This window comes from Sceloporus undulatus, chromosome 6 (genome assembly GCF_019175285.1).
Source record: "Sceloporus undulatus isolate JIND9_A2432 ecotype Alabama chromosome 6, SceUnd_v1.1, whole genome shotgun sequence".
In the NCBI taxonomy this organism is placed as follows: domain Eukaryota; kingdom Metazoa; phylum Chordata; class Lepidosauria; order Squamata; family Phrynosomatidae; genus Sceloporus; species Sceloporus undulatus.
The window spans coordinates 124,988,158-125,001,828 of NC_056527.1; the positions used below are offsets into that span (position 1 = coordinate 124,988,158).

At 39.3% G+C, this 13,671-nt stretch overlaps 1 protein-coding gene across 1 annotated transcript; it reads right to left on the bottom strand.

Moving 5' to 3' along the window:
* Positions 1-168: 168 nt before the first annotated feature.
* Positions 169-13,665, bottom strand: KCTD9 (potassium channel tetramerization domain containing 9). Its single transcript, XM_042476124.1, has 12 exons — positions 13,532-13,665; positions 10,425-10,546; positions 9,612-9,655; positions 9,002-9,098; positions 8,615-8,673; positions 7,780-7,908; positions 6,002-6,069; positions 5,549-5,644; positions 4,646-4,795; positions 3,438-3,543; positions 3,176-3,309; positions 169-2,653 (listed from the first exon to the last, which is right to left on the bottom strand). The coding sequence occupies exons 1-12, from the start codon at positions 13,580-13,582 to the stop codon at positions 2,537-2,539; spliced, it is 1,173 nt and encodes a 390-aa protein (XP_042332058.1). The 5' UTR covers positions 13,583-13,665; the 3' UTR covers positions 169-2,536.
* Between the last annotated feature and the right edge of the window lie 6 nt (positions 13,666-13,671).

The following is a 13,671-nucleotide window of genomic DNA, read 5'->3' on the forward strand; positions in this document are numbered from 1 at the left end:
AAGCGGCCCAGCAGAGTGTGTTCTTAGAAATGCAAACAACAGAAAGATAAGCATTTTAAGTTTTGAAGGACAATGTTTCTACTGCGGAAACAGCATGAAGTTCCAGGTTCCAGTAGAGGAGAAGCGGTTAAACTAGACTCCATTTATACTAGTTTCATTGTTTTAAAAAAAAAAACCCTAAGAAATGAGGTTTTGCTGCTAGGGTAGTGCTTAACTGTTACCAATACATGAAATTACATTTCACTTCAGGGATGCTAACCTCGTCCTGGGAAATTTACTGCTACGAAGGGAAAATTTAATGTACATTGTCACTTGAAGATGGTGCAAGTACTGGGGAGAGTTGGAAGCATCTTTTCTATACATGCATGAACTGAAAGAAATGTGGACACATATCTTTTACAATGGATGCATGCATTCCTATGGGGACTGTTGTGTGAACCTTGCTTCCCATAGTCCTGCTTTGGTTATACACATACTAGCTCAACTGTCCCCAGTTTTACTGTGGGATTATGGGGGTTTCAGGCAGACATATCTGGAGGTACAGAACTTACACAGAGAAGTCTGAACTAGCCATTCAAGTAGGAAGTGGACCATGAAATTTGGATTGTTTTCTAAAGCTGAAAAAGCCTACCCCACTGTTCTGTAAGGTGACTAGGGTTAGGATTTGGTGATCACCACCAACTTAACTATGAGTTCTGTTTTTCAGAGTAGCATAAGCATCAGCATCTGAGGTAAGTGCTTTTGCTAGCACCCAGGTTTATTTGATATTGGAAGTTTCTACATGTATTTAAATGTAAATACTGTACTGCAATACTCAGAAAAAACTTTCTGCATTAGCATCCTCAGAAAATATTTAATTGCAATGAAGTGATTCTGGCAAGACAAACAGCTCAAGGAAAAGAGGAGCAAGAAGGGTCTTTGGTAATGAAAGCCACAGACTCCATACTTAAGTGAACCCTGTTGCGCTGATGAGTCCAAGACTAAAGATTCATAAAGCAGCTATAGAGTTGCATAGGTTAGGGTCTCTTCTAGAATAGTACTAGGTAACATGACACTGGCCCAGCTGCTTTTGTAGGCCTTGCTGCCCCCATTTGCTGTAGTCGATCAGAGGAATTTCCTTTCCCATAAAGGCATCCTAGAATCTAGGACTAGAAGGGGAGCAAGACTATGAATATAAGAGAGCAGCCTGTGTACCTTCTTTCAGGAGCAGCTAAAATGTCTGCATATCTAAAAGACAATTATCTGCTGCACTACCTTACCTTGCTATATTCCTGTACAGTACTGTACTAATTTTCCAATGGTTTATTCTTCCCTTTGATGCTTGATGGAAACAGATGACAGAGAAAAGAACTGATTAAGCAAGAAGGACACTAGCTCCAAATCTGATTACTTACAGAGATGTAGTGAGAACTAACTGTTGCTCGGATTTTCCATATAGTGTTTCCTATCCTATAATCGTTTCTGGCATCCCAAACTTTTGGAAACAGGTGTTTTAAGTTGTGTCACCAGAAGTATTTCCAGTTGATCCTTGTTAGGGAATTTCTTACCAAACGAAATCAAGCTATTGGTACCCAGATTTCCCAGTCAAATCCAGTTCTGGGACATGAAAGAAGAGGAACTGAACTCACACATGACACTTAACTTCACAGTGATTAAAATTTTGTAGCAGTACCAGCCTGTTACAACTTTCAGGATATTGCTAGCCATCTCCAATACAGGTGCACTGACATGCTATGGCTAGACAGTTGTCATTCCACTTACAATGGAGAGGCAAACTGCAAGGATCTGGTCCAGACTGTGGCTCGGCTGTGTATGTGTATCTGCTTTGAAACTGTGCTATAGTGAATGGAGAGCACTGAACTTCTATCTTCCATTAGAATTCCACTGGGTCGAAATGTGAACAACAAAACTTCCTTAAACTGGACCAGCAACTGGCAGATAAAAAGCCAGCTTGTGCAGTTGCCACTAATGTGAGGAGTCAGACACACAGCATTGTAAGTTATGTCAAGCCACTAAATAAGTAAATTCAAGGTGATAGAAGTTCAGATTATGTTACTATTTTTGTTCTTCTGAGAAGTCTGATGCGTACATGCCACCCCTCTCCTGAATTTACTTTTGTCTAAATGAACAAAACAATGCAGCGACTCCTATGGCAAAGTTTTGCTAATATGTACAGCATGAACGTCCAACTTTAAAAAAGACCTGTACTGCAACTAGAAGATTAATAAATATAAATTGCATATATTGTGCTTTTATAAATAATAACATTCAAAGCCTAAAATGCATTCTAAAGTGAGGCGGTGCAGAAGAGCCAATGTGTTCATCAAGAACAGCAACATCTCTGAGTTCTAAAGCCTACTAGCTTTCCAAATATGGTTCAACAACTATTCCTATGTCTATGAATGGGAAGTTCCCACACCTGCATCATAGAGGTAGTTTCTTAGGCACCACTGAGAAGCTCAAGTCCTGGCAGAAGTGTTGCTCCTACAATAAAGACAAAGGAGGGTTGCAGCAGGGCTCCTGTTCCTCTCTGCACCTATCTGACACTCTGAGACATGTGTAGTGGTGTCAGCATCTCTTCGAAGATGGCCCCTTTCACGTTTGATCCTCTCAAATTGGCTTCTTGTAGATCACAGCCAGACAGATCACAGTTCTAAATGGTAGAGAGAAAATGTTAGCTGAAGTTTGGTCAGAAAGAATTCAGTATGGGACTTAAGTCTTCATATGCAGTCTTAAGTCTGTTGGAAATAGAATTGAGCAATTTCACAATGTCCATATTCAGCATAGATTCCTGTGATGCTAGTACATAGGGGAGCCATCAAAGTGACTGATATGCAAGGGGACACAGGCTAGGGAGGGATAACACATTGCTATGCATCTCTGCAATTCACTAGGGGGGTTCCTTAGCACCTCTGCTACATAGCTAAGTATGTGTCAAATTATGCTACGTAGAGAATGGTATCGAATCACAGCCCTTGCTACTAAGTACTTAGATCCAGTGACCTTTTTCTAAAGAAAGACCAGGTGCAATTTAACAATACAGTTAAATCCCCTGCATACCCTCCCTATATCAGAAGAAAGGCAAGATATAAATAACAACAGCAGCAGCAGGAGAAGCAACAACAATATGATTTTTATTTCCAGCTGCTGATCAGAAGATGAAAAAGTAGCTCACCTCCAAGTCAGTTCCTGCAAGGGTTGCCCCTCTTAGGTTGCAGTTTTTTAACTTTGCATTCTTCAGAGTTGCAACTCTTAGGTTAATTCCGGTCATCTGACTCCCTTCCATATCAACACCTTTCAAGTTGGCACCTAAAGGAAGAAACCCAATTTAAAACCCCTGGTTTTGACTTTAATATCTATGCAACTTCAGAATTTCCTTATCACTAATTATGCCTAACACAGAAAGAAATGAAACTGTTAGTTGGGTCTTCATTTACCTTCTAGGTTAGCTTTAAGCCCAGAGGGGTCCTCAAAGTTGCATCCTTTCAATGATGCTCCCTCTGCATTAGAACATAGCATTTTCACCCCTTGGAGGTTGGCACACTATCAAAGAGAGAGATAAACAGTCAGATTCAAAAGGGATACAGTGCGCCATTTTGTCCAGCAGTGCATATTCTGTGTCTGAGATAACCTTTGTTCAAAACAAAAACAAAACCTATCCAAGAATAGAAATTCTACAGCCTTCAATGGCAGCCTTGCAATTGTGAAATTGCTCTTATAAAGTGCATTTGCAAATTGCAATAATATGAATAAACCACCATTGCACATTGCCAGATTGCTCCTATTGGGCTCCTTCTACTAGCAGGAGTGACTAAACAAATCACAGATTTTCCATCCATGCCTCATCTACAGATGTGAAGTGACTTGTCCTTTTCCCACATGATTTATTATTAGCTTATCATTCCAGCTTGTCATGGAAGTGACAAGGTTAAGTTCCCTGTTCACATACAATAAAAACATGGACAGAGTGCCTGTGACTTTTTTAGATGCCCCCAGTAAGTCAATACACACATAATTCCTCCTAATATTTAACCCAAGTTGCTATATTTCAACAGGTTTTTGTCCTGTCCTAGTGGACAGGACAAAAAAAGTCTGTGCCATCTTTAAGTAATGGCTCTCAAATATTGTCTCTGTCTTGTAGCTTGAAACAGAACATCTACTCTGCTTCTTAGGTACATTCTTGCAGGTAAGTAAGAGCTGGGATGGATGGGAAAGATCCTGAAGTAAGTACACACTGAATGTTTTGCAAACATAGGAAATTCCTATTGGAAGGAGAATGGGGTCTTTCTGCTCAGTACTGTCTTCAGTGACCTACGATCTGGAATTTGGTCTATCTTCAATAGCAGTACCTCTCCAGGGTTTTAGATAGAGGCCTTTGCCAGCTCTATCTACACATATCAGGAATTGAATAAGGGATGTAAAGTGTATATCCTATCACTGAGTTACAGTCTTTGGCATCACAACTGTTGAATTCCAGCCAATAGTAAGCAAGCTTGGGTACATGACAAGAGAGAGGCTACCATTGTAAAGATAAAATGATTAACCTGATGAGTTATTAAATCTGCATATTTTTGCATTTGACAGCAAGAAAAGGCTGAGGAAAAAACCTTTTCCTTTTGCTCTTTGCCTCACTCAAAATACTCACATCTAGAACTGATCCAGAGAGGTCGGCTCGTTCAAGATTTGCACAGCACAGATTGGCATGGGCCAGGTTGCACCGGCTCAGGTTAGCCATCTTGAAATTGATGTATCTGAGATCTAACCGAGAGAGATCGGCTCCACTGAAATTTAAACCCTGAAGCAAAAGAAAATAAGATTCTGAAACAAAGAGACTAAAAAAAGGGTTATGTGGGGGTTTCTGGGGGAAGGGGTTGGCAGAAGCTTTTGTGGGCTGCAACTTAACTGATTAAATAACACAGTGAGATAAAAAGACCTTGACCCTATTCAAAACCAAAGATAGATCTGAACTTCTTTATTAAGTTTTGGTCATGGATTTTCCTTTGAAATCTGTCTTTAAAGTTATTCTCTTGCAGGATGGTCACCATGAGTCCAGAAATACAATGTTCTGGGACAATGAAGTGTTGCTTTTCTCCTACTGTTTTTATTAGTGCCATTTCTGACGCCAGATTTGTATCCACTTATTTATTTTCTCATAGCCTATTTGTTTTACTGAATCTTAAAATGGGAGGTGGGGTCTGCCAGAGATAGGATGTACCAGATTGGACATGAGCAGCATATGAACCCTTAACATTGTGGGCACATAATTTGTCAACCATGTAGCACTTCAGAGTACTGTATTCAAAGATGCTTCATCAGTGCATCTCAGCTATTTTTACAAGCTACTGTCATTTAGAGGAGTGAAGTACAAAAGAGAGCTTTTGATTTTGCCATTGCATATAAGAGAACCCATTTTACTTAATAAGCCTTGAGCATTCATGGATTTTGGTATCCATGGGAGGTCCTGGAACCAAACCTGAGCAGATATCAAGGGCCCACTGTATAGAACAACCCCGTCAAAGCAGATGCATGTAATATCTTCTCTTAATACCTGGCAGCGTAGTTCAGACTTGGTTGAAGTTGCAAGTAGGAACCTGACAAATTCCTTTCGAGAGATAGGAGAATGGTCTTCAGCTGGTTGTGAATTCTAATGGGAAAGGGGGAAAGACAGGTCAACGCAACAGCATGGGCTTCCCTACATAAATCATGTTCTGCTAAAAATGCAACATTCCATTTTAAGGCCAATTTTATCTAGATCTAGCTCTTGGAACATGCTATTTGTTTTACAATTATGAAGACAGAATATGAAAGGAGTTCACAATAATCGTGAAACTGCCCAGTTGGACTCCATTGTATTCATTATCATACCAATTACAAGTTATGGTGAAGGTTTCCTTTTTAAGAAAAAGGATGATTTCCACAGAAAAATATAAAGGTACATAAAGTGGCATCACTGATATTTTATCAGGTGAAGAAATGAAGATAACACAGGAGTTATGATTACCTTAATGGCCACCTCAAGGTGCTCAATTAGAGAGTCAATCCCAAAGAATCTGGCTTCCTCTAGAACTCCTAATACAAGATGAAAGATACTTGAACTAATGACTAAAATCACTGTAAGTAATGGCAGAATAAACCATGAATATTCACACATGTTTAGTGCCCTGATTCCTTAACCATGGCTTTCTGGGATTAGCCCTGGGATGGTGTGTTCCTTCCTGTAAAGCATGAATCCTTCCCCTACAAAACAAATTCTTCTTGCTGACTTATTTCAATATTAATATTAATCATTACAAACATTAATCTTGTTTTGTTACAGAATGGGAACTAAGGCCTGTTACAGACTGCCAAAATAAAGCTGCTTTGGGTCTCTTTGGAGGAATGCTATTTAAATGATGCATGGGTCCTAAGAGTCCGGAGGTCGTGCCAAAGCCACACTCCATTCCTAAGCACTGGAGTGCAGCTTTGGTGCAGCTTCCGGATTCATAGGGTGCATGCATCATTTAAACAGCATACCTCCAAAGAGACCCCAAGCAGCTTTATTTTGGCAGTCTGTAACAGGCCTAAGATTTGAAGAGAGGTTCAAAACTGTGGTTTACAAAATATTCAGGACAGTATTAATTCAGAATGTGAGCACTGTTATTTTAACCACTACAAATATTTACAGATAAAAGCATGCCCAGCAGTAATAGACAAAAAGATTCACACTAGTTCAACTCAGTGCCAATGTATAACCATGATTAAGGTGAGCAGGATCATGGTGGGAAACGGCAGCATAACGATCAAGACAGTTAAGTATTCCTTAACCATGATTAATATTAACCAACATTAATATTATATTGCTACCCACACATTTCTGCCAGGGAGTTCATGGTAGCTTAGATAGATACAAATTAGCCCACTTCGTTCTCCCAAAAACTCAGTTTTCCTAACACTCTAACCACTATGCCTCACTGAATCCTTCCAAGACTGAACAGAAATTCAGTGTGTTTGCGTTTTGCACCCTTCCAATCTTGGGAAGCACAGATGGTTCTAACAATTTTAATAACCCCATACGAACCACACACACTCGTAAAGCTGTCAGACATGTGTAGTTTATATTGGATGTAATTGGGGACTGAAGAAAAGAGATTTAAGTCTTGGCTGAGAGGTCCCATGGCTGTCTAATTTAGGGCTGATGCACTTCCAGTGCAAATGGTGTTCTTTTCCACAGGGGAGGTGAAAAGGTGGATAAAATTTAGGAATACAGGATGTGAAGGTCCCCAATTACAGTTACATGTGACTGATTTTCAAAAGCGATCAGTTCGGCCTTTAATAAATGGGATTGCAAAAGTTTATCCCATCTATTAAAGGTCACATTGCATATAATGTGAGTTTTTCATAATCTGGCATGACTTCTTTTTTTCAAGATACAAAACCCTTAAAGTGAAGAGTGGTCTTGTTTCCAGCAACATTTTCCCAGTACATATAGACATAAAATGATGTTGTCGATATTGTGTGTGTGTGGGGGGGGGGAGATTTCATGATTCATAGTCATGATTATTCACTAGAGAAGAAAGGAATAAAAACGTATTTATACTGTAATAGAAAACTGGTCCATCTTCCAAAGGGTTTCTTTGGAAAATAATATTTTTGTCATGCGGTGGTACATTTATGGCTAACATTTTTGTGTTGATATTAGAAGTAAACTAATGAGAATTATTTAAAAAAAAATGTTTGGCTACAATTGCATACATACAAACTCAATATACGCTGCAGAATCACTACAACAATTATACATACCCAGCAAATTAATGCCATCATTTACAATGAGCTGTCCATGACGCAAGTAGTTCAAAATTGGCTCAAAGTATTCAGGACTGCGGTCAATTAGGAAGGCTCCTCTGAGATCCCGCTTATTCCCCCAGGCACCTGTTTCCAGAAGAAAGCGTCACACAAAGATTCAATGCATCTTTTTAAAAACATAAAATTAGGTTTTTGCACTGTGACAAGCCAACTGTATGCGATCCTCAATTATTTAAAGCAAACTGCAGGGAGGAGAACACTCATGTTTTCTTAGTGATCTAAATCACAGGGTATTACTTTTATATCTCACAACAACAACACACAAGGTAGTATAGGTTAACCTATTTTTTCTGAACACCACTGGAAATGCAGTAAGTGTTCTGTGTTGAAAGTGGCAATGTTGCCAAGGAATCCATGAAGTCAGAAGCCCCCAAACATAACATTTTCAATTCTCCTGTTGGCTCAGCAAAAAATGCCAGTATGAGCTAAAGAGTCTAAAACCAGATAGCATGCCTTACAGGGAAGTTTTGAGAATTCAATACATTGAGAAATGGAGGATCATTGTATTCTACCTGCAGATGGGGAGCACAAATATTTGTCCTCCTAGGAAACCTTAAATGGCAAGGCAATTCTTTCCTGCAACTATAGCTAGACATGCATCTGAAAACTAGAAACAAAGATTAGGAGATCAAACAATTAAGTTTTGCTAAAATGCCTAATATCCCTGCTACAATTTGGGTATGCTTGTCATCATAGTCAATTTGAGAGCTGCTTCCCTTTTAAAAAGCACATAGACAGGGACACACTTAAAAGAATTTCAGCACATACTGACCTTTATCTTTAAACATATGAGACAGCATGCTATCAGGCTCTTTACTAACTAACGTGCTCCTAGGAAAGAAACACAGAGAGAAAAGTACACCATCTGATCTACTTTTGTTTGCAGACTAGCTTCTTTTTCTTTTTGTACTTTTATTGTGCGGCAAACCTCTATCAGCAAAAGAATTTGGAAGAACAATCTTTAAAAAAAAATATAGAGCTAAAGGAGTACAGTTTTGAATTGTGAGCCTGCATTTTACAGAGACAGAATGATTTTCTGGAAGGTCAGCAGAGATTTTGTATGTTGTTTTAGAGCAGAGAGCCTCAAAGAGCTTTGGAAAAATGAAATAGTTTTGTTTCACTGAAGTGTACAATGTAGAATGATGTGGCACATTCTTACCGAGTAGTTGTGAAATACCGTCCTCCAACATTGAGTGTTATCCAATCTGAATGCGAGCCTGTTAACTCTTCTGGGGGGTTTACATCAGTCTGGGGCTCTGCAAACATGTAATATGCATAAACAGTTTTAAAGCCATTTGACTACTTATGACAAAAAAAACAAATGATGAAAATTCGAGATGTTTGATCACAACTGAATCTATTATTGAGATTCACAAAAAATCACTTTAGTCTAATATGTTACCATTTACCTATGAACTAACTTTTCACTACTGTGTAAATAAACTAATACCACAACAAAGAAATTACAGTGGAATACTTTAACTGCAACTTCATGTACATATCAGCTTTCATTTTCCAAACACTGCTTGTTTTCCCATTTCCATATCTGTTCTCTCTCTTTTTTTTCCATTTTTATAACATATATATTATGTACCAATTATTACCAATTATCACTATGTTTTCTATTACAAGGTATCTAATAAAGCATGACTGTACTGTGTTGTGCACCTTATTGTTGCAGTACATGGGAAAAGTCTGTAAACAAACATGATAGTGTTCAACTTAGTAACTCAATGAATTTGAAAAGAAAAATATACCAGTGGGCTTACCTATAAATGGTTCCCCTTCGCATACAAAAAGGACATCATCATCTCTGTAGTGGAAAAAAAGAGAGACATGACTGTTTTGATTTACAAAGAATGACTTGTTAGATACTTACTGTGAAGATCCATTCTTGTAAGTGGGAGAAGGAGACATCCTTGACTGGGGTATCTCCTGTCACCACTCAGGCTAGACAAGGGCCATCTGATCAAAGAACAGATTAGTGTTAGGCCCTGGGCTTCTCTCTAGTTCTGCCTGTATCTGAGCCAGAACACGGAATAAGAGAAAAGAGAGGAAAGATATTGAGCAGGCCAAGAAAAATAAAGGTAAGGAAATGTCACAGGGATGGGGTGGGCATCTAGAATGGACTTCCACAATCAGCATACAATGTGGACATACAAGAATGGTCTTCCACAATCAACATACAGTGTGATATCCTGTGCATGAAGCCGAGGAGATATCCTTGATTCAGATGTTTCTAAGCTAGATTGAGAAACAGGGTTGACCTTGCGTCTTTCATAGTGCCTTGTGAAGGGGGAATGGCTGGACAAAGCCACCGCTCAAAAGATTTCACTCAAGAGAGAATCAGTGGATAGAGATAAATGCTGATTTGAAAGAGTGGATGGGATGGCCAAGGACCTCATAAGCTATGAAACTGCAAGTTTTTACCCAGAGACTTAGCATGGCAACACTCACTTTTGGGACCAGTTTGGCAGGGAGACAAACAAGGCCTCTGAGCATCAACAGAGCAAATACAATGGATGTACAGTCCACCCTCTTTATTGGTGGACTTGCAAACACTTTCTTGAGGTCAAACTTACCTAATTAGAGCAATGTCATCAATGAGTCCACCTCTCCCATTGTAGACGCTTGTTGCTTTTATTCCAAGCTTGCTACTCGCTACTGAAAGCAAGTCAGATAGTGTCCCATAAACAGCCACAACCTACAAAGAGAAGTTTAGCCTTTTAGCTCACTGCGCATGATTAGCTTTTCTGGACTTTATCTCACATAACCCCATTTTTACAGGCATTTTCGCTTCTTTAAAAACACAAATGTGATCCCCGCTCTTTCTGTTCTTTCCTAAGGACATAGTTTTCAAGCGAGAACAGGTCTATCAAGCTTCTCCCTGAGTTATCGCCACTATTTGGAGAGGCTTAAGCAGAAAGGGGGGAGGTAGCAAGCAATGCTATTCCACTGGCCCTGCTTAACAAAACAGATCTTAGATTTCAGTTCCAACAGTGAACATGATCCTTACCACTTGCTTCATGGATAACATGAAATTCCAAGGAAGAAGAAAAATGGGAGACATCTGAAAGAGCCAATGTGGCTGCCCAGAAAACTCGAGGAGGAAATGCCATGAAAACAGAATATGAATAATGAATGGAGGAAGGAGAAAGGCAAAAAGGATGAGAAGAGGTGTGGAGAACAAAAGATATGAGGGAAGGTTGAAAGAGCTGGGTTTGTTCAGCTTGATAAAAATAAGACTGAGGGTGCCATGTTTGTGCTCTTTGTACCTCAAGGGCTGTCACAGGTGTCTTCTCAGTTGCCCTAGAGGATAGGACCAAGTCTAATGGTTTTAAGTTACAGGAGGGTAGATTTTTATTGAACATTAGAAGGACTTTTTTAATAGTAGGAGTGGTTCGGTAATAGACCCAATTCCCTAAGAGAGATACTGGCATCTCCTTCTCTGGATATCTTCAGAAAGAGGCAGAACAACTCTCTGCTGGCAATGCTTTAGTTAGAGATCCTGCACTGAGCAGAGAGTTGGCCTCAATGGCTCACGACGCTCCTTCCAGCTCTATGATCTTATGATCTTCCCTTTAACAACCTAAACAGGGAAGCCAACGCTTCCTATTTTGTCCAAATGTAGAAACGATCTGTATCCACACTGCAGAAATAATCTGGTTTGGCATCACTTTAACTGCCATAGCTCAATGCTATGCAATTCTAGAAAATGTAGTTCGTTGTGCAAAGTTCTGGTGCCATAATAAACTACAGGTCCCAGATTTCCACAGCTGTGTGGATGCAGCCTCTGAAGTCTGACTGTGTTTGCTGATCTCAAGAGGAGGGACGTCTAATTATATGTGTCCATGATTATTTATTACTCACTGTTTTTATTTATTTGCCGCTTTTCTCCTGGTGTGGGACCCAAGGCAGCTTAGCGAGGCTAAAGACATTAGCTAAAAATCAAAACACAGTGCGGAGCTGAAGCTGTATCTGGGATATGAACCCAGTGTCTCCCCAGTTCTAGTCCTCCGCTGCTCACTACTAAGCCATTTTAGCTATGAGATTATTGCACATTCCTTTGCCTTGTGTGCTCTGTTTCCAATCAGCTAAAGCACAGATATAAACTTCAGACATAGTTTCATAAGTCAAACAGGATCCTTCAAATAATAAAAAACAAGCCACCAACCTACAGGTGCATGATGTTCCAGTTCATTAAAAAGCGCTACTCATCTCTCCTAACCTTTTATTATTTATGGCTTCCAAACCTTTCTGGACCTGTTCCTAATCAGAGCCCTGACATCTGTGGTTACTATGAGCAGAGGCAGCGGCAGGAAGACCATCTGTTCACCCGGGTCTCATCCTATAATTTTCCATCCAGCCCCATCGTGACACGACGCATTGGAAACGAATGGAAACCCGCTGGAATCTTCTGGATAATGTTGTAATGGAAAGTCCCCCCCCCCAAAGGAATTGACAGTGCATTTGATTTTGTATGTCTGCCTTGTCTCCAGAAACAACAACTGTGCCGATTTCCAGTTTAGTTTCACCTGCTACACAAGGAACTTGAAAGAAGTGTCTCCTATTTATCATGCATACAAAAAAGCTTGGGGAAAACAACCCTGAAATCCCAAAAGAGGAGCTGCCTCTGAGCATAAGGAGTAATCTTCCCGCCACCCAAATACATTGAGCCCTTGCTTTATGCGGGGGATCTGTCCCAGACACACACACCTCGCGCAAAGCAGAAAATGCGTATGCTTTAACCCCATTATATCCAGTGGGGCTCATGCTCACTGTGCGGCTCACCCCATGCCTGTGCGCACCATTCGCAAACCCCATTGGATATAATAGGGCTAGTGCTCGCCATGCGGCAACGCGCATACGCAGGGCATTTGCCCATTTCCTGGGTGGCTTCAGTGTAAATCTACAGTGCTATATGAATAAAGCATAATAATAATAATAATGTTCACATATAAATATATGTACATATTTATACATATATATAGACTATGTTTATATATATATATATATATATATATACTGTATATATATATATATATATATATATATATAATCCTCTCTCTCTCTCTAGTCCACATTATATATATATATGTACACATATATATGCAGTATACCTATATCTATATTTATATATGCATACACATATATGTTCATAGATTATTATATATATATATGATATAGATATACTTATTCTTTCTTTATATATTTAATATATAGAATTAGATAGTATAGTATATATATTGTGTGTGTATATATATATATATATATATACATACACACATATAATTTGCTATAAACACACACATATATATATACACATATATAAATATGAATGTATATATATATATATAGACTATGTTTTATATATGTGTGTGTGTGTATATATATATATAAACATATATATAAACATTATCTCTCTAGTACACATTAGATACACACACACACACACATATATATATATGCAGGGTACCTATATCTATATAGATGATATAGATATACTTATTCTTTCTATAGTTTATAGTAGAATACACTGTCTGTGTGCATACACACACACACACCTATAGTATACAATCTTATTTAAACATATACAGATGCACTATATAGCATGCCATACTGCCAATCCTATGCTCAGCCTGGCCCATACCAGTGGTGACCTATGGCTCCTTCCTATGGAGACTCTCACCTTCCCATTCCTGGGGCTGCCATTGACAAACAGAGTGACTCTCTTCATCATCTCCTTCCTTCCCTGAAGACAGAGAGTCCTGCCCTCTTTGCCAGCCAGGCTTCAAACCCGGAAGCCGGGGCCCTTTGAGTGACTCAACC